This window comes from Botrytis sinoallii (assembly GCF_014898435.1).
Source record: "Botrytis sinoallii strain Bc 23 chromosome Unknown BSIN_033, whole genome shotgun sequence".
NCBI lineage: Eukaryota > Fungi > Ascomycota > Leotiomycetes > Helotiales > Sclerotiniaceae > Botrytis > Botrytis sinoallii.
The window spans coordinates 362,944-390,478 of NW_024066060.1; the positions used below are offsets into that span (position 1 = coordinate 362,944).

At 36.6% G+C, this 27,535-nt stretch overlaps 7 protein-coding genes across 7 annotated transcripts; 4 read left to right on the top strand and 3 right to left on the bottom strand.

Moving 5' to 3' along the window:
* Nucleotides 1-675: 675 nt before the first annotated feature.
* Nucleotides 676-2,554, top strand: EAF02_011586 (uncharacterized protein; the record flags this gene model as incomplete). The annotated part of the gene is made up of 4 exons (XM_038907633.1): nucleotides 676-846; nucleotides 929-1,222; nucleotides 1,285-1,999; nucleotides 2,060-2,554. 4 exons carry the CDS (start codon nucleotides 676-678, stop codon nucleotides 2,530-2,532), a joined length of 1,653 nt encoding a protein of 550 aa, XP_038752646.1. The 3' UTR covers nucleotides 2,533-2,554.
* A 1,605-nt stretch (nucleotides 2,555-4,159) lies between these two features.
* EAF02_011587 (uncharacterized protein) lies at nucleotides 4,160-5,939 on the bottom strand (the record flags this gene model as incomplete). Its single annotated transcript, XM_038907634.1, has 3 exons — nucleotides 4,160-4,372; nucleotides 4,479-5,600; nucleotides 5,706-5,939. The coding sequence occupies 3 exons, from the start codon at nucleotides 5,937-5,939 to the stop codon at nucleotides 4,160-4,162; spliced, it is 1,569 nt and encodes a 522-aa protein (XP_038752647.1).
* A 1,544-nt stretch (nucleotides 5,940-7,483) lies between these two features.
* On the top strand, nucleotides 7,484-8,083 carry EAF02_011588 (uncharacterized protein; the record flags this gene model as incomplete). The annotated part of the gene is made up of 2 exons (XM_038907635.1): nucleotides 7,484-7,797; nucleotides 7,858-8,083. 2 exons carry the CDS (start codon nucleotides 7,484-7,486, stop codon nucleotides 8,081-8,083), a joined length of 540 nt encoding a protein of 179 aa, XP_038752648.1.
* A 203-nt stretch (nucleotides 8,084-8,286) lies between these two features.
* EAF02_011589 (uncharacterized protein) lies at nucleotides 8,287-9,266 on the bottom strand (the record flags this gene model as incomplete). The annotated part of the gene is made up of 2 exons (XM_038907636.1): nucleotides 8,287-8,291; nucleotides 8,348-9,266. The coding sequence occupies 2 exons, from the start codon at nucleotides 9,264-9,266 to the stop codon at nucleotides 8,287-8,289; spliced, it is 924 nt and encodes a 307-aa protein (XP_038752649.1).
* Nucleotides 9,267-10,668: 1,402 nt separating this feature from the next.
* On the bottom strand, nucleotides 10,669-11,201 carry EAF02_011590 (uncharacterized protein; the record flags this gene model as incomplete). The annotated part of the gene is made up of 3 exons (XM_038907637.1): nucleotides 10,669-10,796; nucleotides 10,851-10,922; nucleotides 10,979-11,201. 3 exons carry the CDS (start codon nucleotides 11,199-11,201, stop codon nucleotides 10,669-10,671), a joined length of 423 nt encoding a protein of 140 aa, XP_038752650.1.
* Nucleotides 11,202-12,052: 851 nt separating this feature from the next.
* Nucleotides 12,053-15,613, top strand: EAF02_011591 (uncharacterized protein; the record flags this gene model as incomplete). Its single annotated transcript, XM_038907638.1, has 1 exon — nucleotides 12,053-15,613. The coding sequence occupies one exon, from the start codon at nucleotides 12,053-12,055 to the stop codon at nucleotides 15,611-15,613; it is 3,561 nt and encodes a 1,186-aa protein (XP_038752651.1).
* An 8,678-nt stretch (nucleotides 15,614-24,291) lies between these two features.
* On the top strand, nucleotides 24,292-26,137 carry EAF02_011592 (uncharacterized protein; the record flags this gene model as incomplete). Its single annotated transcript, XM_038907639.1, has 3 exons — nucleotides 24,292-24,591; nucleotides 24,972-25,016; nucleotides 25,064-26,137. The coding sequence occupies exons 1-3, from the start codon at nucleotides 24,589-24,591 to the stop codon at nucleotides 26,135-26,137; spliced, it is 1,122 nt and encodes a 373-aa protein (XP_038752652.1). The 5' UTR covers nucleotides 24,292-24,588.
* Nucleotides 26,138-27,535: the final 1,398 nt, after the last annotated feature.

The window sequence follows — 27,535 nt, forward strand, 5'->3', positions numbered from 1 at the left end:
GTCTCATATCAAAGATTGGGCGAACTATTATCAACCGCCTATCAATCGTATAAAACGCCTATCAACACGCCCCACTAATACACAGTTGATGTATGGATCTAGCTTGAGCCGAATATAACCACCCGAGCTTCGAGCTTCCTTATCAGGTTACCCCCCTGACTTTTTCCCCGCCATCTCGGAAATACCCTTGCCTCGAGGTCTAATATCAAAGTGAGTATGGAAACCAATGAGATAACAACTGAACAGTCAATTAGATCTTCAAGCAAGTACCTCGTATGAGACTCATTCAAGGTTTTTCCCCAATTATTAGATGGGGAACATACGCGGCTCAGCCATGTTTCCTATCACTATGTTGCGGTACCAAGTATTCCTGCAAGTTCCTGCATTATCAATAACTCTAGATAATGACAAGCCGATTTCGGTGTCCATGATTTGATTTGATTTGATTTGTATAAGTATTCACCGTTTGCTGAAAATCAACAATTCAATACTACCATACCCCTCTTGTCAAGAACAGTGAAGGCAATGCCAATCCCTTTCATATAATAACAGAGAAACGCAGGAATAGCTTCCAATCCAACTTCATTATTGACGTATTTCCTCATTCTTGTAGCCTTCGTTCTTTGTCCCATTGCCATCACCTTTTCGTATCAGTTTCCGGCTTGAAGTACCAAGATGTTGTTCCCTCGCCGTCTTCCTCACGTTCTCAGTGTCGCCTTGGCAGCTTTACCTTCCATAAAAGCTACATCAATACCACTAAACTCGACCTCACATGACGATGGAAAGAATGGAGCCGTTGCTAGTGAAAGTTCTATTTGCACAGATATTGGTATTGATATTTTGAAAGTCGGAGGAAAATGCTGCTGATGCTGTTAGTTCAATCATCCCAAAATCTATGGTCACTTTTAGTTATTCTAACTCCTACTAGATCGTTGCCGTACAACTCTGTGTCGGAGTAGTTGGAATGTATCATTCCGGTATTGGAGGTGGTGGTTTTGCAACTGTACGATCAGCCAATGGAAGTTACGAGTTTATTGATTTCCGTGAAATGGCTCCCGCCGCCGCTTTCGAAACAATGTATTCCCCTCCTCTCTCCAACTCTGACGCCTCCCTCTATGGTGGTTTGGCAAGTGGTGTACCAGGAGAACTCCGTGGTCTCGAGCACATCCACACAAAATACGGAGTATTGCCATGGAAACAAGTCGTACTACCTGCAGTTAAGGTTGCTCGCTATGGTTTCAATGTTACCGCCGATTTAGCCCGCTACATGGCTTCTTCTACAAGTTCTTACGATTTTTGACGTATGACGAAACTTGGGCAATTGACTTTGCACCAAATGGGACCAGAGTCAAGTTGGGTGACTTATTCACAAGAAAAAGATATGCGAATACACTTGAAACCATTGCCGAACATGGTCCAGATGCATTCTACACAGGCGCCATTGCAAATGCTACAATCGTTGCACTCCAGAAATCCAACGGAACGATGGAACTTTCGGATTTGAAAAATTACACTATCGAATCTAGAATCCCTTCGAATATTACCTATCGAGGTTTTAAAATTCATAGCGGAACTGCTCCATCCAGCGGTGCTGTAGTTTGCAGTGTTTTGAACATTGTTGAGGGTTATGATATGTCAAGTCCAAGTCAGCTGAACTTCTCGACTCATTACCTAGATGAGGCAATGCGATTTGCTTATGGTCAAAGAACCTTGTTGGGAGATCCAACTTTCCTCCCAAACTTGACAAGTTATCAGCAGGAGATGTTATCAGAAGATACAGCTGTTGAAATCCGATCGCAAATCGAGAAATATCATACTTTGAATGTATCCGCTTACAACCCTCAAAATTATGGTATTCTTTCTGATGATGGAACATCTGCTTCCGTTGCTGCTGATAAGAGCGGTCTCACAATTGCCATGACATCTACCATTAACACATTATTTGGAAGTAGACTCATGGTTCCAGAAACAGGTGTCATTATGAACAATGAAATGAATGGTAAGATCTTTAATCCAAACTTTGTTTTTATTTTTCTGCATCATATTAATGATTCTCTAGATTTCTCTATCCCAAATACCACCAACGCTTTCGGTTATGCTCCCGCCCCAGCCAACTTCATTCAACCCTTCAAGCGACCCCTCTCCTCCATCTCCCCAACCATCGTTGAATACCCCAATGGCACTGTCTACATTGCCCATGCCTCTGCAGGCGGCTCCCGTATTATCACAGAAGTAATCCAACATCTCTGGCACGTCCTTGACCAAAACATGACTTCTGCCGAAAGTCTCCGTCAACCAAGATTACATGATCAATTATCTCCTAACAACGTCTACTTTGAGTATGGATCCGAAACTTTCGGTATCGAAGGATACAGTAATGAAACCACGGCATTCTTTGAGGAAATCGGAGCAACAATTTCGTTTGTAGCAGTGGGAAGTACGACTGCGCAGGCATTGAGGAGATTAGGAAACGGAACTTTTGAGGCAGCAGGTGAACCCAGACAACTTAATAGTGCGGGCTACACGATTTAGATCTTAGGGGTGGCAATAAGGATACGGTGTACATGTGACATGATAATGAAAAGTTTATTATTCCCCTATTACTCCCTATCACTGGGATATGTACTTTAGAATTTTGACAATAATAAGCATTTTAGTTTACGATTTCATAAAAAGCAATTTGAAACTTCTTTCAATTCAAGCCTTTATCTTTGGCTATCATTCATTCAATTCTAGAAGGAGAATCTGCAAATAATAAATACTCTACATCTTATCATTGCATTTAATTGGGTTTTCTAATCACTTCCGAATTCTAGGCTTTGCCTCATTCCCTACCTGGGTACCCACGGATTCTACCATTTTACCCCATCGCCATAGCTGAAATCACGTCTATCCTCCGGAAATATTTATAACGATGAAATCATCACTCCCAGCCGGACTCAGTATCAGTAAGAGGACTTCATAGTAAAGCGGATTTCCGAAGAGTTGTCACAAGATTGAAAGTTCAGAAAACTATACTTAAAAGTCGAATCAAATTATTAGCCGAAAATCTTAAAGTTGAATGAAGGGGTTATTTTATTTGGATATTGAGAAAATTGGGTATGATATAAGTACATAGTGTATAACAAGAGATGTCTATGTAATTAGATAAATCGGCAGTTTTCTCAGAGAGAGACGAGCATAATAAAATCGCAGTTGATATCAAATGACACCAGAAATCATACGACCAGCGATTCAGATCTAATTAACTTGTGCCGCAGGAATTTCCTATGATAAACAAAAGTTTGAAATGAAGTATTCATATGCGAAACTATCAGAACATTTGGTTCGAATGTAAGTATCTTTCAACGTTCGTTATGGCTCATTGGATTGACACATAAAAATGAACAAATCAACTGAACCCCGAGTGTTAATGATAACTGTAAAGTTATCAACTATTCCGATAACAAGTCGATGGACCCTTAAGTTGGGATATATGCAAAAGGTAGCATGTAAGCTACGAAGATCATTGAGGCGATCAATCATACTGCATAACACTGAAAAGCATGAGTTGGGGACGGAAGATTTTCGATGCTGCCAAAAATGGGTAAGATCATCAACAATGTAGCAACCAAGCATATAAATAGCGAGCAGATCTTATTTGACTAACAATAGATGATAGATGTGAGCTAGTACCACACAAGGATATAACACAATCATTAAATGATAAATTTGATCCTTTTAAGAAAGGATCTAGAGAAAGAAATTAGTGTTGACCAAGGAGACGCAAACTGGTATACCAAACACACCACCATTAAACCTCAAACCATCCATAAAAATCAACCGGGCGATTTTCCTTTTGATATCTCATCGCATATTGATCTTGAGATACGCGCCATTTTTCCATCCTGACAATATACCTCCAATGACCTCCAGTAACCAACTGAGAACTCCCTACAAACAGCCCCGGAACGTCATAACAAGAGAATAAAAATCCATGTATTGTTTCCAAGAATCAGGAACACATCAATGTTGTTGGCGGCCTTACTTCTAAAAGATATCCAAGACGAACGTAGATGCCAATATGAGATGATAAATTAATCGGTCATCCTATCTTTGCTGATGATCTGATGTGTACATGTTCTAGTTCATATCGTAGTATTCCTGTAATATAATTTTGTTATTGAGTAGTAGCCGCAGCCGCAGCTGAAGCCATCTGTGCTAATAATGTATGTTCAGCAGAGACTCTTCTTTCTTGCTCTGCCTTTGATTGTGGTGATCTGACTGGAACAGTGGCGGCGGTGTTAGGAACGTGATTGTTGATTTTTGTGGCGTTTTGAGGACGTAATTCAGCTTCTAGACTAGAAGAATTGACATGTGGCTGTGCGTGGGCCTATAAAATTAGGGATTTAGTAGGGTGATTGATTTGTGGAAAGGATGACAAAAGAAAAAAGAGAACACTCATTAAGAGTTGAATAACAGTAGATGTGACAACTTACTGGAATTTGTCTACCTGATCCACTTGCTCCACCCGCTGCTATAGTAGTAACGCCACCACTAGTTGCCAAAGTAGATCGTTCTGGTGTATGCTTTTTATCGACAATTAACAACCCATCTTCTGATGAACCGCAAGAATCTCGCTGTGCAGATGCAGATGCTGTTGCTTCGAGTTCACCATCCTTGACATCCTTCCAAGAACATTTAGCATGCTTCTTTGTGCATGCAGCACAAGCAGTCATATGCTTGGTGCATGTAAATCGTAAACGTCGACATCGATCGCACGGTGGTGTAATTGGATCTCCTTTGTGGAGTTTCTCAATTCTGGCAGCCATCAAAACACGATATTGCCCTTCGATCCCGTCATCAGAGGTAGATGGTGGTTGTGATGCTCGTTGGTGATCAGAACCTGGAGCTGCACCATTGAAAGAATGGAAGTTTGAGTGCTCAGAATTATTAGGGCGGGGTTGCTTTGATCTTGGCTGAGATGGCAACGATTGACGACGGCTAGGGCTATGAAATTGTTCCAACAAATCTTGTTGCAGCTTGGCCGTCTCACCATTCAAGGGAGCAGGTGATCTGCTTCGATTGACGGCAGAAAATGGTTGGGATGCGAATGGAAGGGGGGATTCAGTAGGTTGTTCGGGAGATTTTTTTGCCTTGATAGCATTCTTTCTGCCTTTCATATGATAGTTGAGTTGTCTTGCTTTACTAGCGACTGCATCGGCCTTTTTGATCAACATTGTAAGTCTATTCTCGAGAATGAGAAGGGTACCAAGTTCAGAGTCCTCATCTTCTGGTAGAGGTTGACTTGGAATCATCCTTTCCGGTGCACCTGACATGATCAATCGATAATCGTCTTCAGATATTTCGACTTGACCTCCATTGATCCAGAACCGACAAACTTTCATGCTATGTAATGCATCGCTAAGAATAAAGTCTGCTGGGTTACTACGCGCGAAAGAAACCACTTCCAACCAGGTAATTGGCGTTTGTTCGAGAGCATAGGAGCTTTGGACGACTTTGATTGGACCGTCAAAAAGCTTTTCAAATGATTTCAATAGCAAAGGACCGACAAGTTTCGCACCAGTTAGGATGCCAGACTTTCGCGTCGTGAAGAACACCTAGTTACGTTATTATTATATCCCTCAATGTTCATCACGCACAAGTAGAATTTCCTCCCTTGCTCCCCCACCGAGCGGGAATCAATACACGTGATTCATGTACACACCTTCATATTCGTCCAACATGCTCAAAACATCTCCGAACGTTTCGGGATCTCCTTCGACCAGTTTAAGTTTGTCGCTTCTAGCTTTGACTAAATAGTTGATTTGCGCAGCAGCTGTTGGAGTTGCGCTTTCGCCCAATCGAGGAGCTTGTGTTATGCGTCCATGACCCTGACTTCCTGAACTTTCCGGGCTACGTTTCCGTTTTTCACCATGGGGCTCAGTTGTAGGCTCCATGATTATCGCTGCAATTCAATTGTTTGGAATGGCAAATTGTAATCTATATATCGATAATACGTAGGTGAAGAAAGGTGATGAGGATGAGCGGAGGGGGAAGGTGGAGAAGTAGGAGAGGCGGAGAGGTGAAGCCAAGTTAAGAATGAAGAAAGGGAGGAGCAGAGGGTGATTTTAATGTTTCAAGTCAATCGTGAGATTGAAGTTCGAAGTGCAGATTGATAGGAGACAGATAATACGAGTTGTGGTTACAAGTAAACAAAGTTTGGATGGAGGATTGTGAAGGAACTGTTTTGTACAAAGCGGAAGATGGACCTCCGCCGGTCGCGCTTTCCTCGGTCGAAGGTTAAACCTTAAAGAAACACCCACGTGATGAGACCTGGGTTGTTCACTTAGGAGCCAAGGTACTTGGCGCCTGGTAAGTTTCCACTCGGGAGATAAAGGGAGATAAAGGTGTGAATAGACCGATCCCATTAAGCACGAGAGAGGCAAGGAGGTATCATTCCACGGGTTAGAGTTGGAATGTTTGATTCACAAATAAATGATTGAATTGAGCCTCAAAATACCTCTCCAGAATGGTTCTAAGAGGAGCATCTCAATGCTCCATCCGTCCCGTTCCTTTTATTTACATATAGTCTTGATGTGAGATTACAAGGTATACGATGTAGGGTATATATATAGATCATTTCTTCTCATCCGTTCTATTTTAGCTGAGAAAAACCTCCGACATTCCGCTCCCCTCCCCTCTCCACTGAAAGAGGGAGCACTGTTCAAGTTGAAATATATGTATTGCCATGGTTCTCTCCGATATGACATGATTAGATATTCGTCTACCCTAGCCATCTCCAGGAAGTCTCGCATATTTATCTATTGCTCTCTTGGTGAAGAGAGATAATTCAGTATGTGTTTGGGTGGATTGATCTCCCCTCACCTGCCGTTGAGTTGGATGGACTATGGAAGAAGCACACAAAGTACAGAATATACTTATTGCAATTCTCACCAATGCATCACTCATAAATCTCAGTCAACCATTTGAGTCTAAATGTAGGATACCGTATCTACGTTCTCAAATTTGGAATCATGCCCAGGTAGGTAGGTACTGGTGGTACAAATTAAAGCGATCAAACCTACAATTTTTTATGATGAATACCTAACCATCGACGAGGCTGAGGCCTTTTCAAGCCCCGCCACTGGAAACAACCATCAATATTTACATACATTACCCCTTCAGCTGCATACAAAACAGCCAGAATACTTCTCTTCCAACCAATTTCCCACACTCGTTTTTACCATCGATTCAATACTTTACATACCGTGAGCTTCCTCAAATAGAACAGTAGTTTTTTTCTTTTCCGCACTGCACTGCCACTCACTAACAATTACGAGGTAGTCTTGCAGATCTCATCATTGATATAAAAGGGGCAGCCGCGCGCTTTATCCTTCTTCCCGATAATACACATCATACCCTCAATCGACTAACATACCTACCTCAACTATTCCAAATTCCGTTCGCATACTCTCCCTGAAGATTACACTCAAACCACACAATGGCTTCCACCAACGGAGTTACAGACACCAATGGAGTCACCGCAGGACTTTTCGGGCCTGAGCTTGTCTCCCCCGACGTTGCCAAATCCCTCCCTGAATCATATACTCTCCGCGCCCTTCAGAAGTCAGATTATGCTCGCGGATTTTTAGACGTTTTACGGGTTCTGACTGTTGTTGGGGATATCACAGAAGAGCAATGGAATGAGAGGTACGATTGGTATAACAATCAAGGAAAAGGTGGCTACTACCTCCTAGTCATTGAAGATCAGGGAAAAGTTGTTGCTACGGGCGCTTTGATTGTGGAAAGGAAATTGTGAGTACTAGTTTATGGAGGCCAGTGCCGAGAAGGAATGAATACTGACTTAATGAAAAGCATCCATAATCTCGGTCTCGTAGGTCACATCGAAGACATTGCCGTAGCGAAAGACCAACAAGGAAAAAAACTCGGATTGAAGATGATTCAAGCATTGGATTTCATCGCGGAGAAGATCGGTTGTTATAAGAGCATATTAGACTGCAGTGAGGCTAACGAGGGATTTTATGTAAAGTGTGGGTTCAAGAGGGCTGGTTTGGAAATGGCTCATTATTATGATCACTAAAACAAGCACGGAGATAACAAGTTTGGATCTCTAGACATAGCGAATTGGTTGGATTTTGATTTGGAATTGAGCATAGAGCGAGGGTTATAAATGGAAGACAAAAGGATACCATGTACAGATTTGTTTTGATTGGGAATGGATTATTTAGTCCCGGAAAATTTAAAGCAATGAATATTAGATTAGATTTATTGTGATTTGTTTCCTCATCCTTTTTTAAAACATTTGCGATTTTCTGATGCTTCAAACCCATTGAGGTTTTTTGACTGTTTTTTTTCCTCCTAGTAGATCCAAGACCAGTCCTCAATCCAATTGGACTAGATTTCATAACGATTCGAGGTTCCTTCTTGATTGGCTTTCTTGTAACACCAGCAGGACTCATAAGTCCCAAAGCGGAGTCTCTAAATTTCGTCTCTGGATCAATCTTCCTCGAAGGAAGTGAGATGACGGTCGGTTTGATCACGTCTTTCCTGTAGATTTTGATGGGCACAGAAACCCCGGATCCAATAACCACCCCTGACCGTTCATCAGACACATAGCTGTCAGAGTTTACAGACATTCCTCTCACTCTCCATCCCAAAACATCCTCCTCAACTTCGTCCAATAATCCACCCAAGCTTATACGTCCCTTGAAAGCATCATCTAGCCCTATCCTAATACTCTCTTTCCCATCCCCTAAGGATAAGCTACCATGGTTCCCTCCCCATACATTTGTTGCGTTATTTTCAGATTCCCAGTATCCCTTTCCTGCTTTGCTTCTGCCATTGATTTTCAAAGGCGGAAGGTCAGCAACCCACCCATCTAGCTCTGCCATTTCTAATTCTTCCACATATTCTTCCACAATATCAGCCAACTCAATCATCCCCTCGACTTCCTCTTCCATGATCAATACCATTTCTGTCAACCCGCCGAGTACATCCCCTTCCAAACCATCTAATTCCTCCCCACACATCATCTTCTCCCCAGTAATTGTGTCCATTACAGAAGCTACTTCTTGAAGTAAAGATGCGAGTTTATGAGCGGTTGTTTGATGACTGGGTGGTGTCGTCGGCATTCGCGAGTAAGGCTGAAGTAGTGGAATCATTTCGGATTGATATGTAGATTCTATCGGAGCTTGCGTCATGACATTTGGATGTCTCTTCGTTGCTACCACCTCATCGTTACGCTGAACTGTATAATTTGGCATCGATATTGGCGCTATTTAACAAACTGAAAGGTGATGTAGATTTGAGACTTCTAATTGCTCTTGCGATATCACTTGAGATCTCTCAAAGTAAATGAATACTGGTGAACGAAACAGGACTTGAATCTCCAAGATGAGTTTTATTGCTTTGATCCTCGATTGTTCGACAGGGTGTCATAAGTATTTGAATTCTGCGTTAGATATTTACCACATTCCAAGACGGGGCAAAGTAAATCATAAAAATGCTGTTGGCCTGGAAATTTTACAGCCATCCGAGATATTTTACTGCATCCCACATCATCGGCCAGGAATCGCATGATGATATTGAGATCTTTAAAATATGCTACTCATGCTGCGAATCCTTTTTATCTGATTGTGGATAATTATCATGGGAATTAACAGATGTTGATCAGGGATCGTAGGAAAAAAGGGGGACAAGTATAGCGAATCATGGCCGGTTACTGCACGAGCAATTCATGCAAAAGGTAAACGCATTGATGAACCTCGAGTTGAAAGAAAAATGAAGAATGTTTACCTAGGTAATTTTTCAAATACCGAGATATGGGGTGGTTCCATAACTCATTGCAGGTAAGGGATGAATTGAAATCCAAGAGGGAAATTAGGATATCAGAATGAGCCCGGCAAAGTAGATAACACATCTGTATGGTAAATTACTTTGTTCAAGACAGTGAAAAATTATACAAAGTCAAACTTAAGAATCTCTAACACGTAGCTTTAGAATCGCATTCTTATATTCGAAAAAAAAACCCCCCAATTGAGGGTTTGGCTGATTTTTGTCGTTATTTTTGACGTCATGATTGAGCAGGCTGGAATTTGCAGTGGACAAAATTTATTCCAACCCAAGGAGACATTCAAACTTAGCGAGACATTCGAGTTTGATGATATAATTAAGCTCCATGAAATAATTTGCACCAGTTCAAACGCCCAAGCGATGTTGAATGTTCAATGCAGAGCGTACTCAACATCACTTCAGATATCTCTCAGACAACGTATGACAAGAACATGATTATCGGAGCAGCCACTAGGCCTCACTGCACTTGCATTGGGAACCTGAGATGACCATAGGATCGTTGGTTGCTTGAAAAGCCAATCACAAGATCTTTCAACTCCCCGCCTCTCAACCTGGTAGCACCATATCACATCGTCTGATTAATAAAAGCCCAGATATTCAACGTCATGTTTCATTCGTTATATTCGTATCATTCCCAAAATATCTTTCACCTCAACGACCTTGGGATATCATATCTGCATCCATTTAGGTGGCGCTTGTAAACAATCGGGTTTGATGTGGGCGTATTTGGTTTTCCCCTGAAGCGCATTGAGATGTTCTTGTGGATTTCATTCCCTTTCACCCGAAATTTTCTTCTACCCTATTATCCTTTTCTCATTCTTCCTGTTGTACGAAAGGATTCGCGATTTCTTCGCTGCCATCAACGGGACTAATTCCAATGAGTAAGGTTCCTCTTGCAACCACTAAACCTAGTGATCTCCAGGCTTCGGTTCCTTCATCATCTGCGAAAAGACTAAGTCAGTTGATGGGTCTGGCAGAATACAAATATACTTTACCAGTCAGCTTCTCCTCTACATCATCTAATACCAGATTCATCAGAGCATCATAACCCTTCAATGTGCCCTTCACTAAAGAGGATTTATGTCAGTTACTTTCGAGTTTAACAATGCAACCGATAACGTACCATGTCTGCCACCATTAAACTTGACTGTGACCTGCTTATCCATGTACTTTCCCAGGTCCAAGATATTCTCCTTCTTTGGTTTCTCAAAATTTCCCCCGCCATGTCCACCCCTCTCCCCACCATGACCTCCTCTACCACCTCCCCTGCCACCTCTGTGTTCACCATGACCTCTACCACCTCCACGTCCGCCACCTCTGTGTTGACCTTGACCCCTTTCAGACATCCTGTCGCATGTATGAGAAAATGCGGTCTGTTATTTGTTGGGGAAATTATGTGAGGTTATTGACGGTACCAAAGAATTCTAGAACTTTTGTGGTGGAGAGCTACAGCAATTGAAGCAAGTTAGCCGCTAGAATAAAGCGACATAAGTGGCTGATATGGAAGGCTGTAAAGACGAGGCTGAGATCAGAAACTGTGGCTGTACATAAATACGGGCGGGCGGTGTCGACACAACGGAATTGATTACCATTCCAATCTTACACGAAGGATTAGATCAACTTGTTAGGGATCCTTCTACTTCACCAATACAATACTCACATAATATCTACGAAAGTGCGGCGTTTTAATTATTCTCAAAATTGACAGGAAACTAAAAATCCTGCGCTCGGTCATCCTAGGAATCATGTTAAAGTCGAGTGTCTCGAGAGTGTCTGATTCTAGGGAGCACTGGTGGAGGTTTCTTGAAAGTCATACTCCAGTCAAACCAGTACCACACCGGCAACTGTCTTTATTTTACGAGACTGTGAGTGCACATCCTTAGGTAGGTACGATTTATCAATATCTTCGCATTCTTCACTATCATGTATGGTTGCTATCACAACTTCATTCCCAAGGTCACTACGCATTATCACATGTCAAATGATCTTGAAGTTCCATGGTCAACACCCCGCCACGATTCAATGATCTTCATCCTACATCATGGGAGATAATATGTACCATAATTATTCAGTCCTATCAGGTACGACGACCTCAATTTCATTTACTTCGATCATGAATTTGTAGGATCGACGTCGAGGAAGTCTTAATTCCCGAGACCTAATCGAAAACCTCAATTTGCCACGCCTATTGTAATCGATGAGTTTGAAAGAATTAGAGCCTCAAGCTCTAGAGGCTCTGGATGAAGGACTGCCATATGAGGCAGAGGAGATAGAGGGAACAGAGGACAATGCAGTGATGTACCATGAATGTCTGCCGCAGATAATTCGAGAATCGACGCTTCTTCCATCGCCTATTGCCACTGCTGTTAGCCTGGTGACGAGATCATCTTCTCTTTATATTCGACTTGGGACATTCATAGGGGGACTTGCTATAGATGGTGCACGAGTAACAACACTCACCGGGTTAGAAGTCAGTAGAGCTATTATCGAGGGAATACTACATCGTGCTGGAAAGGACGTTGCAAATCGAAGCACTGGGGAATTAGGAAAGTTGGAAGCAGAAGGGCTACTGGAACGAAGTATTGCGAATTTACACGCCACCATTACAGGAATATCATTCGCTGCTTCTACTAGTTTTCATTTTTCTTCTGTAGCTTTGTCTTCAGCTACAGACATTTCACAACAGCTACTTGGTACACTGGATTCGATTCTTGGATCGACTGATTCTTCGAGAGCAATAGCAAGCATCATTACATTAATTCGCCGAGAGTTTCAGAACCCCGCCACAGGAGTGGAAGGAGAAAATGTTAGTGTAGGCGATCTTTTGCTGGGTATTTGTGGGTTGGCATTGTTACAAAGATGGTGTCGCAAATTGACTGACCTGGAATGTCGAGAGAACAAACACGAGGAGGTTCTTTGGGATGTGGTTGTACTTGATGATGGCCGGCGAGCGGATGTGGTCGGTATGATATCAGGAGATTCCTCCGACCGTCAAGGAGATCCCACCAAGTTGTCTTTCATGAATACAAGAGGCGGTGAATTGTTAGAGACGATTGAAAGAGAGGAGCCAAGTCAAGCTGATGTTGGCGAGGACAAGGTGGAGAGCGTATTGAGACAGAGGCTAATCAAGTCACTACCTTCTGATACCTCTGTTTCCATCACGACCTCTACCATCACAACAACTATAAAAACAATCACCGTCGAAGTTTCAGGGTTCGAGCCTCCTGTTTTTTTGCCACCTCCCGGTGTGGAGATATTGGAAGAACATGCCATTCGTCTTGAAAATGCGGACCTAAACACAGGGGGCAAACAACCAGAAATTACACCAGTACCGAGATATAGAGTCGTGTATGGAATAGTAGGAAATAGATTGCGGAATACGAGTATCGCAGAACAAGAATTACTCCAAGCTATTGAGAAGAACGTAGAAAGCGATGATATTTCGGGCGATGACCAGGACAGTGACGCTCCTAGCAGCGTCGCCTATTCAAACATACCCAAAGCGGATTGTATCGACGATGGTTTGCCTGTACAAGACGAATACTCGCCTGTCAATCTCCGCCGGAGAACTACTGGTAGCAAATCAAAAATACCCAGGCTTTCACTTCCTGGTGTTTTGGATGAGAAATGTATAGTAAGTACGGAAACGTCTTCTTTGGTTTCGGACAACTTGGCAAATCAGAAGAGATCAAGAAAGCCTATCAGCCCAACTTCACCAGATGATAGTTCTAAACAGATTTTCCTCAAGCCGATTTCGAATAATCAAATATCTAAAAAATCGAAGAGCGATGAAATAATGGTGGAAGGACAAGATAAGAAAACTTCTTTTCGCCAGGCCTTGAAAGGAAGATCTAGTACCAAGTTATCCAACCTGTTCAACAAAGATGGAAGTAAAGAAGACAGCAAACCCATACTTCCACCTCGGCCTCGTCCAACATGGGGAGACCCCACTCATGCATCAAAAATTAGATCTACCTCAGCCCATCTATCAATTCCACAGAAGCGGCCAAGAAATACTGCAGGCTCCTCAACACCTTTACGTGGAAATCAGACCCCATTGACGTCGGAAAATCTTGATAAGATTCAGCCTGATTTACCACGCACTCCCTCTAGAACCAGTTATTACACGGTCCACGAACAACGAAAAGATTCAATGGTTTCTCAAACTGACACTTATTCAATCCATTCTTTTGACCAAGGCCGTCCTCATTCCCCAGCAACACCGAGAAATCGTTACATGGGCCAGAACAATGCTATGAGGTTACGATCGGAAAGGGGTATGACCCTCGAAAATTCACTTTCAACACCCAAAAGCCATCGACGCACGCATTCAAATGAAGAAAGCATATTTACATTAAATACAAACAACTCAGAAATTTGTCTCATCCCAAATTTTGGAAGAGAAAATGGCATATTTGAAGGTAGGGAAGCATTAGATTCCCTGATGCGGACTGGTAAGATCGATGGCACTTTTCCAAAGCGCCACATCATACAGAACATTACCCGTTTCGTCAAATTTGCATCTGCCTCTTACGGCTCCAATTTTCTTCGAGTAATGGGGATCTCAGATCCTAGTACAAGACAAGAGCTTGATGCTATACATCATCTTGAGCATCAATCATTTTCGTCTCATACACAACTGCCTGCCGACACTATTCTTCTTTCTTCATTTGTTGATCCTCAAGGTGGGACTGATTCTAGTGGACTCACAAATACTGGTGTTCCAATGGTTCACTATATATCACTGGATCATCAATCACAAGCTATAGTTCTCACATGTCGTGGTACTCTAGGATTTGAAGATGTTCTCGCAGATATGACTTGTGATTATGATGAATTGGTTTGGCGTGGTAAAGCTTACAAAGTCCATAAGGGGATTCATGCATCTGCCCGTAGACTTCTTCATGGCGGTGGAGGCCGTGTTATGGCCACAATAAAAGCAGCACTTGAGGAGTTTCCAGATTATGGTCTGGTTATGTGTGGGCATTCATTAGGTGGTGGTGTAAGTACTTTGTTGGCTATAATGATTTCCGAACCTGCTGGCTACGGCACATCATTCGTTACATCTTATCATCCCGAGCATTCATCCACATCTCTTGACGCTACTGATAATTCTTCTCAAACACTACACCTCCCACCGGGTCGTCCAATCCATGTTTATGCTTATGGTCCCCCTGCTACAGTTTCTCCATCTCTAAGATCTGCAACTAGAGGTCTCATCACAACAGTCGTCAATGGTAATGATCTTGTCCCTCATCTTTCCCTCGGCTTACTTCACGACCTTCAAGCAGTTGCTCTTGCATTCAAGAACGACAACTCGGGTGCGAAAGGCGAGGTGAAGAGAAGAGTATGGACGGGAATGAGCAATTCATTTACTGAAAGATGGTATGGGCGATCTGGACATGGAACTGATGAAGAGGAGGAAGATAAGTGGGCATATGCTGCACTCAAGGCGCTCCGAGCTTGTATGTTGAGCAATAAGTTGGTACCACCTGGAGAGGTTTTTGTAGTTGAGAGCATGGCTGTCTTGAAACGGAGTGCTTTCATAAGAAACAGTGATATGAGCGATGGAAAAAATGATAGAGGAGAAGATGGATTGGGTAAACTAGCAACTAGAAGTGTATTAAAGTACGTGAGGGATGTAGAGAAGAGGTTTGGTGAAGTCAGATTTGGGGGAAGTATGCTGTTGGACCATAGTCCAGGAAGGTATGAAAGCAGTTTGAGGGCATTGGGAAAGGGTGTCTTGGGTGATTCATGAATCCTTCGCCACAGGGTATCATTATTTTCTAACATACAAAGTAATATATGACAATTGAACCTTTACTGAGGTTGCAGAAACATCATATCAAATCATCAGGAATTTTGCACTGTAAGATAAGCTGTTCAGAGGATGCCTATGTGCATCATGCATAGTTGCTTCCGATGTTTTCATTCATCTCAATAATTTCATTTAGAAATTATTAGCATACTAAGAATTACGGGCGAAATTTTTCCATAGGAATGCGTTAAATTGCCAACCTTCCATACCACACAGCATTCCCGATCCACGTTGTATTCAACCACATTCTATGCTTTCATTCCAGCACGTTTTAACATCACTGTTGTTCTAAGATTATTATTTCCTTTAATTTACTCTATGCTTGTTGACTGAGTAACTTCTACCAAGTTCAAGAAATTTTCTAGCTAAGATGGCTATGTTCATCCTTCTCCTTGTCATCTCGGCATACTTCGCTGCTGCAACACGAAAGTCATTACCTGTAGTTGATTTGGGGTATTCTGTCAATCAAGCTACTATTGAAGTATGTTGCTGAGATCTTAATCGTGTCTTTCTCAAAGCTAACATTTCCACGACAATTAGCCATAGAAGATACTAATGTAACTTGACTAGAAGTGGGTCATATCATAATATAAGTCACAAAAATCATATTTTCCTATTTGACCTTGTCCTATATGCTATAGGATGATCTACAATTATTATTAATTTAACTAAACTATTATTATCCTTTTCTTTATTTATTTATTTTTTTATCTAATCAATTTGATATTTGAATAATCTATTATATTGTTGTTTTGATAAGGATATCTGTTTAACCTTTTTAATAATTTTTAATACTTTTTCAATATTAAATACAAATTTATCTTTTAACTTTATTCTCTTTTCATTTTTTTGTTTCTTTTATATTTCAAATAACTTTTTATATTCTTAAAATTTCTTTTGAAGAATAGTATTTTCAATATTTAAGCTTTTAATTTAATAAGTTATTCATTTTATATATCTCTATATTGAAAAAGTAAATAGATTATTAATAAATAAAACTAAATTGAATATCTTATTTGCTTATTATAGTTTAATATTATTTGAAAAAAAGCTATTAAGTAAAAAGAGATTTAAATCTTCTAGATTTATTAATATATTTGGAATGAAAGGTGATGATAAAAGTAGGGTTAAAAGATTATTTAGAATTTGATAAGGATTAAATAGATTCAAATCTATTCCTTTTTATTTGCTTTTGATATTTTGATAAATAAAACCTTTTTCTTTTATCTTTTGAAAAAGCTATATTCAATTAGATTGTTATATTTGTTATATTTCTATTTAAAAATATCAATCAATCTTTTGGATATAATATTATTTTATTAGTTTATATATTTTAATATTTAATAACTAAAGTAAATATAAGTAATAAAATAATAGAATAAAAAGATTAATCTTTTTTTCAATACAAAAAGCAATCAAACTTTCTATAATATAATTAGAATAATTATTTATAATCAATAATCAAGATTAATCTTTTAATATTTTTTGAGATTCTGATTTAAAAACCTTATATATCTATTCAAAGCCATAACTATTAGAAATTCATTTATTATTGTTTATTAAGAAATACTAATTTGAAGGAGTATTAATTGAAATCTATATAATATTAATATTCTGAGCCTTGAAAATAATTATAAAGGGTAAAGAATCTTTATCTGTATTCATACATTTTAATATAATTATTCACTCTTACTTTTCTATTATAATCTTTCAATTTGATTTGAGAATTGTTGGTTCAATAATGAGATCAGGAATACGGGAGACGTGGTTCCCACTATCATTAGTAGGCCCCTAAATGTCTGTATTGTATTCTGTTTAAAGAGCTAGCTAATAAGGGAAAGTAGTAGACTTTATATAGATATTACTGAAAGAGCTAATCTTCTTTATATTCGCCTAAATACCTTTGATATAATAGTTATTATATTGAAATCATTCTTTTAAAATGAATTCTTTTATTTATATACTCAGAACTCTTTTTTATGACTTCAAATACAATGATTGAAAAGAAATTTGTAAAATCATAAAATCCTTTATCTGCTAATTAAAATCCCTAATCTTTTATTAGTAGAATCAATCCCTTTCTTTAATCCTGTTCTACTTATTTTATTACCTTGATATCGATCTTATTTATATTAATCAGATTAGCAAGAGCTTAATATAGCTTTCCTTTTATTATTGTATTAGCTGGATTAGTTGGATTATCAATCTAAATCACTTTAACAATCTCTTTCTACTTATAGGATTGATATAATACTATAATATCGATTATTAATCTCTTTTCACTAGTTATTCCCAGTTTTATAAATAGGTTGTATAATGATTTGGAATCAGTGCACAAAACTAATGGAATCTTCTTGTCGAGAATGGCGCTAATTGTAGAAGTGATTGCTGTACCGATATCGAATTTCTGAACTAATCTATATAGCTTGGATGCCAAAACATTGCATGTGACTCTCTTGCATTTAATGAATAACCAATGAATAATATTAGTATTATTGTGTTTATCCATTATAACAATCACATAGCCTATTTGGAACGAATAGTCCTTATTATTCGCAAAAAAGACATTAGCAAAAACAACAATCTTAAGTGAATTTAAATCAAATAGTACATATTTGAGTTCTCTAGCAGAGTTTTCTTTTTGCTATTTGATACACTTGTTTAACACCACAATATTATCCTTGCCAGATTAGGTTATCTGTACTGTCATAAATAGATCAAAAGATGCTTTAGATTGACATATAGTTGTAATATATACTCTGTGGGCTCATTATACAACATACTATTCACATATAAAAGCATACTTCCGAACCTTATTATGTATACTATACATATCCATAGATCTTGTAGATACAAGCTATAGATTGCTGTATTGCCTCTCCTAATCAAAATAAATATTATTACCCTTAAATATAAGAGTAATACCATTAAACTTTAATGGATAATTGTAAGTGAGTTTCTTGCGATCCTTAATCATAAAGCCAGTTTGCTTGAATTGTTTATTCTTAGCTTATATAAACGTATTATCCCCAATAATAAGTATATCATCTGTCTGAAACCCTACAATGCCAAATCCAGTCCCCTTATTATTAGTATACAAAAGACAAAGGTTATATATGGATTGCTATATCTTAAGCTTCTCGTAGTAATGAGTATGGTATATCTGGAACCAATGATTTCCTGTTTCAGGAATACTATATAATAGTTTAACAATAAGTAAAATCATACTGATTAATAAATTTATTTTTTCCAGAATATAGACATAAAAAGTGCGATACAAGTTCGAAGTGGATTGAATATATGCCTAAGTGATATCTCGAATATATATTCCTATACCTGTTTTTCGAGTACTTGCAGCTAATAAAACTAAAATGCATTGATATGATTGTTGAATTGTTGGGGATTATATTAATATAAACATCTTATTAGCATCATTATATACTTGAATAACTAATCTCGACTTGCGGAATTCAATATCTGTTCCTTTATTCTTGATTTTATCAACAAATTGTAATTTAAAAATATATATACCAAAAGGAATATCCAAAAGTAATACAATCTCGAATACACCCTTAGTTATCAATCCATCAATCTCTTTCTTTTTGAATTCCTTATATATAATAGAATTCTTAGAATTAGTAGCAAAATATTCGGGATAGTAATCTTATATATAAGCTCGAATCTGAGGTATAACCATTTATGGAAAAGATGTTAGTATAAGTATCTGATTGTTCTTAAATAAATCCAAGAAAGGTTCCTCTGGATTTGTTATATACGTAATCGTTATTTCTAAAGGAAGTAATATAACTTTACCGGAATTTGGCAAAGTTATTTTGGAATTAATATCATAATCAATTTCTTTAACCTTCTCAATATATTTAGCTTCTAAATACTTATAATACAGCTTTACCGATATAGATCTAAATCTTGTAGATTTATAAAATAGATTAAGAGTATATATTTCCCTTTTCATATTAATAAATGAAAAAGGTTCTTTCCACTTACCAATAACTATTCCATTACCCTCTCTTCAGATCAAAACCTTACTGTTTAATAGCAAGTCATAAAGTACAGTCGTAAAGGGTTCGTTGTATATATTCAAGGCCTCTCATACTTATATAGAATTATATAATCTGCAAACCTCTATTATAATTTTAGAGATCGCAACAATATATTATTGAATAATAGATATCGAAAAGCTGATATCGATTATGCAGGGAAAAATACCAAAAACGAATAAAGTAGACATTAAACCATCAGATCCAATAATATCATTAATTGCCTTTATAGCCATCTGGAATATAATTGTTTTACAAATACTGAGTTTATAAACTTCTTTATAAATAATCTTATAAGATTTTTATAATAATACATGAAATCTCTCAACAATACCAATCGAATAATACATCTTCATAGGGACTATCTTTATCTGAATAAATATTAATATAATATATTATTGAAACTCTTTTTCAACGAAATTGGTACTAATATTATAAATGATATACTCTGGTGGACCAATATATATATTAATCTAGTACTCATAGAGTTTATCCCATATATACTTTATAGATACATTGCTTAACCATCGAACAGCTTGAAAATGTATGGTTTTATTAATAATATATAAGATTGGATTATTATTAATATAAAGTATATTAATAAGTATAATATAATTAAACTCAAAATTCTTATTGGGTAAAAAGAATTTAAATCTGTTAGATGATTTGCTATAGACTTGATAATAATAATAAAACTTGATAAACTATTTGATCGCTTTAAAGTCTTCATCGTGCCCAAAGTATTTAAATACTTTATAAAACTTATATATAAATGAATAACCGAATTAATAATGAATTTATTATAACTTGATTTCGATAAGATAGCAATCATCATTACCAATGAAATGGTTGATTAGTCCCTTGATATTGATATTCCATAGCAAAAATGCATAGCCGAATCGTTGATATATAGGATAGACATTTTTAGGTGTAATAGCAATATCATCAAGGTTGTCATACTTAAATCTAAATCTATCCATATTGGCTAAAGAAAGTAAGAATGGAAGATCGATTTCTATTATATTCCATTCTACTTCTCTAAATGAAAACTTGATATAAAATGAACTAATAAAAGTTATCGCTCTAATATCGTATTAGATTATTACTTATCCAGCAATAGCTTTATTATACTCAACATCCTCAATCTTTTTCTATACCAAATACTAATTATATTCGATAAATAATCTCTTAGCCACACCCATATCGATTATAATATCAAAGAACATATTAATACCATATCACTCGCCACTTGCAATGAATATTTCAACTATTAATTTATAAATGCTTATAGTATTGTTAAAATCAATTATTACTGAAAAACCATTACAAGCACCCATTAAAGTAAAGAATATCCTGAAGATCCCTCCAGAACCACTTATATCAATAAGATACTAATCAATGAGATAATCATCATTATCATCACTATTACTATCTCGATCATCTTTTTATCCAATATTAGTAATAAACTAATCATATTATTTCGTAAAGCTCTTATTATCGAGATTACTATACTTAATATAGTAATTCGTTTTAAATCGGTCTTTCTCTTTTTATATATACTTATAATATCTATAGCCCTTCTTCTTACAATCAGAAAAATAATAATTATCCTTATTTTTATCAACTGATACAGAGAAGGATTATCAATCAATATATTTATTATAAGATTTCTAAAAGAAAAAGCCTGAAGATATACTATTATAAAAACATTAATCTATAAGGAATATCTCAAATAAAGAATATGATTTTGGAAATGCCTTTCGATAAGAGTTAATAGTCTATTTAATCTGATTAATAAGCTCTGTAACAATTAAATAAGAATTGTATATCACAAAATAGCACTCCAAAATATTATTACACACAAACAAAATCTTAATATAATACAATTGAGAATTGCATATTATTCTGAGAATAATATACTAAAGAAAACATAAATCTATAATCATTATATTAAACACTTCCTGAGGCTCTGTAAATGGGTTTTTCTTAATATAATCCTTGAAAATGATATTATTCCACTTGAAAAACATATTCCATTAATATTCAGATCCTTCGAAATTGTTGATTATCATATTACACAAGCCTTAATACAAATCAGGAAAACTACTAAGATTTGTTTAATAATAATCTCTAGCTATATCCGCGAGCATAATCGAAAAGGCTATCATAATCATCTTCACTAATATAAATACCCTACAATAATACTCCCCAAATATAAAGATCTTCAGATTAAAGGAATCATCAATACCCTTATATCTATCATCATCCCTATAGATTTTCAAAAGATTAATAAGATAATAGCTCTGATTATATTAATCATCATCCTTGCAATTAGAATGATTAGAATAATCCCTATCCCTACCACCTCTACCATCATCTCTACCATCATTATCGCCACCTCTACCATTATTACTACCTCAATTACCACCCCAATTGTTATTATTATCCGGATCATTACCATTACCAGATAATTCTACAGAAATATTAATTGATAGAATTCTAGAGCCTGGTTCTAGTACTGGTAAAGGTGCACATAGAATTCGTATATCCCTAGATTGGAATAGAGCTAATTCTCTATATATATCAAGAGGAATAATCGAACCATTTGTAATTTTACTAGATTTTGATAAAGTTAGATAACCAGCTGAAGTATTATTCTGAGGTTTGATAAAAGGTTTGGCTTGTGATCTTAAATCGAGTTCGATAGGAAGGTAAGCTTATTTTGTAGATATAAATAATTGTACCTCATTAATCTAATATTCCAAAAGCTGATTCATAATCTAATCGTAATACTCTTTGCAGAGAAATGCTTTTATTAAAGCATTATTGAGATTTGTATTCATATTGATATAAACTTTATAATGTTATAAAACCTTACAAAAGTTATATAATATCAATTTATTAATACTCCTGAATAGAATTTGTTGAATAAATTCGAAATCGAATATAACTATATTCTAAAGAGATACATTAGTGATCCTTGTATTCGAATATATAACCATTCGAAAAAAAAAGTATCCATTGATTTGGTACTCTATTTCTATTTTGAATATATATTTTTTATAAAATTATCTAGTTTTATTAAGATTTTTTGAAAAGAAATAGTTTTGAGATTCTCTTTTGAACTTCAAATCCTTAGTAGTTTCCTGAGTTTTTCTTTTTTTAGCTATTATTTTGTTAAGAATATAGAGATTGAAAAAAACAGGAGAATAAAAAGGAACACTAATCATATCTTTATAGAAAGAAGTCTTGAACTCCTGTTACAGAGGATTGGTATCGTTAGTTATCGTATCGATAAATCCTCCTATACCAGTAAATTGATCGGATAGAATAGATTTCTTATTAATATCAGATTTCTTACCAGTTTGCTTAGAGCTAGTGCTAATGCTTCCCCAGAATGTCATAGTACTGACAACAGGAAATAAAAGAAGTAAAAGTGAGAAGGTATTTTGAATAAGTAAATTAAGTAATTTGTGATATTACTAATTAATATTAATTCAATAATGAGATCAGGAATATAGGAGACATGGTTCCCACTATCATTAATAGGCCCCTAAATATCTGTATTGTATTCTGTCTAAAGAGCTAGCTAATGAGGGGAAGTAGTAGGCCTTATATAGACACTACTGAAAGAGCTAGTCTCCTTCGCATTCGCCTAAATACCTTTGATACAGTAGCCATTATATTGAAGTCATTCTTTTGAAGTGAATTCCCTTGTTCACACAAGAATAGAATTTATAATTATATATATTGATTCTATTTCTCCAATTATATATTCTATCTTATCCATATTATATATATTCTTGAGTTTATAATATTGTTTTTCGATTTATATTTGAAATATTAAAAATCATACTAAATTGTTTTAAATGTAATTTTTTATATCTTACAAATTCTAATTTATAAGAATAGGTTTTTTTAAGTTTGGGATATTGATTTAAGAATCTATAAATCCATTATTGATTTATATAATTTAATTAAAAAGATAAAAAGATAAATAGTAATACGAAAATAATATATTGATTTAGAATTTCTTGGGCCATTTTTTTCAATAACTTAGAAATTGCAAAGTATTCTGTTGGTATCACCATGGGGATGGTGAAGTAATATAGTACTAATGATTCACACTGTTGTAATATTGCTTGAGGTTCTAAAAGCTAAAGGCTACGAAACGTACGATATAGTGTTGGTGCGCTAGCGCCTGCACTAGTGCGATCACATGGCTCCTGTCACATGATCCCTGTCCCAACATATTCAGTAACTATTAATTATAAGATTCATTATACTAAAGTTTTTTCTTTTATATTGAAAAGTTTTTGAAAGGATTTATAAGATTAAGAGTATAATTATTATTTAGTTATTTGATTTATTAAGATTAACTTCGGAATTTTAAAATAAATAGCAATATTTTGAATTGAAGTAAATTCTTTATTTTTTAGATTTTCTATAGCCTTTTGAATATTATTTTCCAATTCACTATGATTTAATGATTTTCGATTTATTATATATTGAATAAATACATAAAATAAAGAAATAAAGGGATGATTTTAACTCATATTATAACATAACCCACTTCTAGTCAAGTTACATTATAACTTTTCAAATATTCGGTATGGAGAAGCTCCTGTTGGGCCACTACGATTTTCCAGACCAATCCCTCCGCGAACTGCCAATCGAACTATAAATACCGGTCAAGAAGCAAGATCATGCTACCGAGCACATCCTTATTGGTTAAAGACAGCACGGCAGTATATTAATAAGGTCCCCCTAGATGAGATAAAGCACGAATGGTTCGATATAAACAATCCGCCTTTACATGATGCCAGTCAATCCGAAGACTGTTTATTTTTAGATGTGATGGTACCTACTACGATTTTCGATAAAAGTTCAAAGATTGAGACATGCGATGATGAACCAAGTGCCCCTTGTGACGACAACAGGTTCACGACATGATAGTAAATGAATCAATTATCGATACTAGAGAATAACAAACTACTGTACAAAGGGTGAACCTGTAAGAGGCTTTTATAGGTCCGGAGGGGACCAGGAGGGGACCAAGAGGGGACCAAAAGCGAAGCGAGATTTGACCTGCCAGGTGGGGCAAATGGATGACTAATCTAGGCCTGAGGCCAGATCGTCACACCCCTGTTCTAGTTTGGATTGATGGTGGTGGCTTTACTGGTGGATACAAGCATGAAACTAATCCTGTAGGATTAATCGAGAATTCAATGGTATTAAAGGAAGAGTTCGTCTATGTTTCCATAAACTACAGACTTGGTCTTTACGTTAGTATAATCATGATCATTCTTAAATAAATATGCTAATTTTATAGGGTTTCCTAGGTGGACCACTTCTGAAAGCCGATGGAGATGCAAATGCAGGTCTGCTTGATCAAAGACTAGCTTTAGAATGGGTCCAGGAGTTTATTTACTTATTTGGAGGTGACAAGAACCGAGTTACTGTCATGGGTGAATCGGCCGGCGGTGGATCCATACTACATCAAATAACTGCATATGGTGGAATGAGAGGTCCCCCGCCATTTCAACAAGCTATCCTACAAAGTCCGGGGTTCCAGCCAAATCCAGGAAGTTATCAACAAGAAAGAATCTCACATCATGTCTTGAACGACGCAAGTAGCTTTTCAAATAGATCGATTACAACTATTGATGATTTACGAACAGTGGATACTCGGACATTGGCTAAAGTCAATGATTTCATCGTTGCAAATTCTCCTTATGGCCTTTATACATTCGGTCCAACTATCGATGGAACCTTTGTACCAGCACTCCCTGGTCAAGTTCTAGCTGATAAGAATTTTCACACTTCTCTGGCATTAATGATAGGAGGAAATGATCAAGAAGGTGTTTTGTTCACTTCACCGTATATTTTGAACCAGGCAGATTATGTTGCCAATCTTAAATGGTTGTTTCCAAGGGCTCCCGATTTGTTAATTTATGACATTTTCGCCCTTTATCCCGACCAATTCGATGGGAAATATGGTTATACGAGTGAAATGATGAGGGCGGCTGTTACTAGTGCAGAGTCCTGCTTTGTATGCAATACGAGATACCTGAATGCTAAAGTCGGAAACAAGTCATACGTTTATTCATTTAATGTACCTCCAGCATTACACGCAGACGATGTTGCATATACATTTTATAATGGTCCGGGGAGTGTTACATGGGATGGAAAACCTGTATTTGGAGGCGCGGCACTTTCTCTTCAAGATTACATTGTGAATTTTGTGACTACTGGTACTCCGAATGGAAGAAGGGTTCCTGATTTTCCTCAATATGGAAGCGAATCGAATGTTTTGAGTATTAACTCATCCTTTTTGGGAACTATCTCTGTTGATCCTTTAGTAAGGGGGAAATGTGAATGGTGGCAGAAAGCGCTTTACTATTGATTACATTTGTCGTTTTTTGTGTGAACAAGGGTATTCACTTCGAAGGAATGACTTCAATACAATGGCTACTGTATCAATAGTATTAGGCGAATGCGAAAGAGACTAGCTCTTTCAGTAGTGCCTATATAAGGCCTACTATTTTCCCACTTAGCTAGCTCTTTAGATAGAATACAATTAGATATTTAGGAGCTACGAATACGTGGGTGCTACGTCTTCCGTATCCTTCTCGAACCAACATCTTTCTTCATGTATGACGCGTAACAGGAATTCTGATTCGCGAGACTTTCGGATTCAAAGCAGTTCATGTCTGAATGATATAGTATGTATTAGTAGACTTCAATTTAGCGTTTAATCGTTTCATCTTGTTATTCTTTAACTTCATTTTAATTCTTTAGTATGATCTCTTTTCATTCTTCGTCATCTATAGAACTTGATTATTATAAGATTTATAAATTTAATATTTCAGTTATAGTAACGTGAAATAAATATCTCTTATTTATTTACTCTGAGTAGGAATAAATGAAACTTTAAACTTTTGAATAAAACTTTTAAATAAAACTTTTGAATAAAATCTTACTAAAAATATATATGGAATTCGAAAAAATAAAATAATTTCTTTTAGCTATAAAAGTTATATAATAAATCGAATGACTATTAATAAAAATTTAATATAATTTTTGTTGAATAAATGATTTAAGTTCTAAAGATAGGAATGAGAAGATTTATTATAAATTGTTGGTTCGAGAAAGATACGGGAGACGTGGTTCCCACTATTCGTAGGCCCCTAAATGTCTGTATTATATTCTATCAAAAGAGCTAGCTAAATGGGAGAATATTAGGCCTTATATAGGCACTACTGAAAGAGCTAGTCTCTTTCGCATTCGCCTAATATCTTTGATATAGTAGCCATTGTATTGAAGTCATTCCTTTGAAATGAATACCCTTGTTCACACATAAATAAATAAAGTTTTCAATATTATATAAAAATGTAAGAGGGCGCTAGTTTATCAAAAAGTAGAAAAATGATAACTTAAAGAATTCAATTACGATATATTAGATTAGTAATACATCTAGTTTCTGGTTTTTACTTTAGAAATAACGTAACTTGACTAAAAGTGGTGTTACGGGGTGACACTAAGCCCTTTCTGTCCTGTCCTGTCCTGCTATATATGTGAGAGTAAGGTAGAACTTCCAGTTCTACCTCCTAGTCTTTTGGGTGTTTAGCTCAGCGGTAAAGCTTCTGAATACTCCCAGAGGTGATCCCGTGACAAGTGGGTCATATTATGATATGGATCAAAATCATTCCCTTATTTCTTTATTTTATATATTTATTTAATATATAATAAATCAAAAGTTATTAAATCATAATGAATCGAAAGATAATATTCAAAAGGCTAT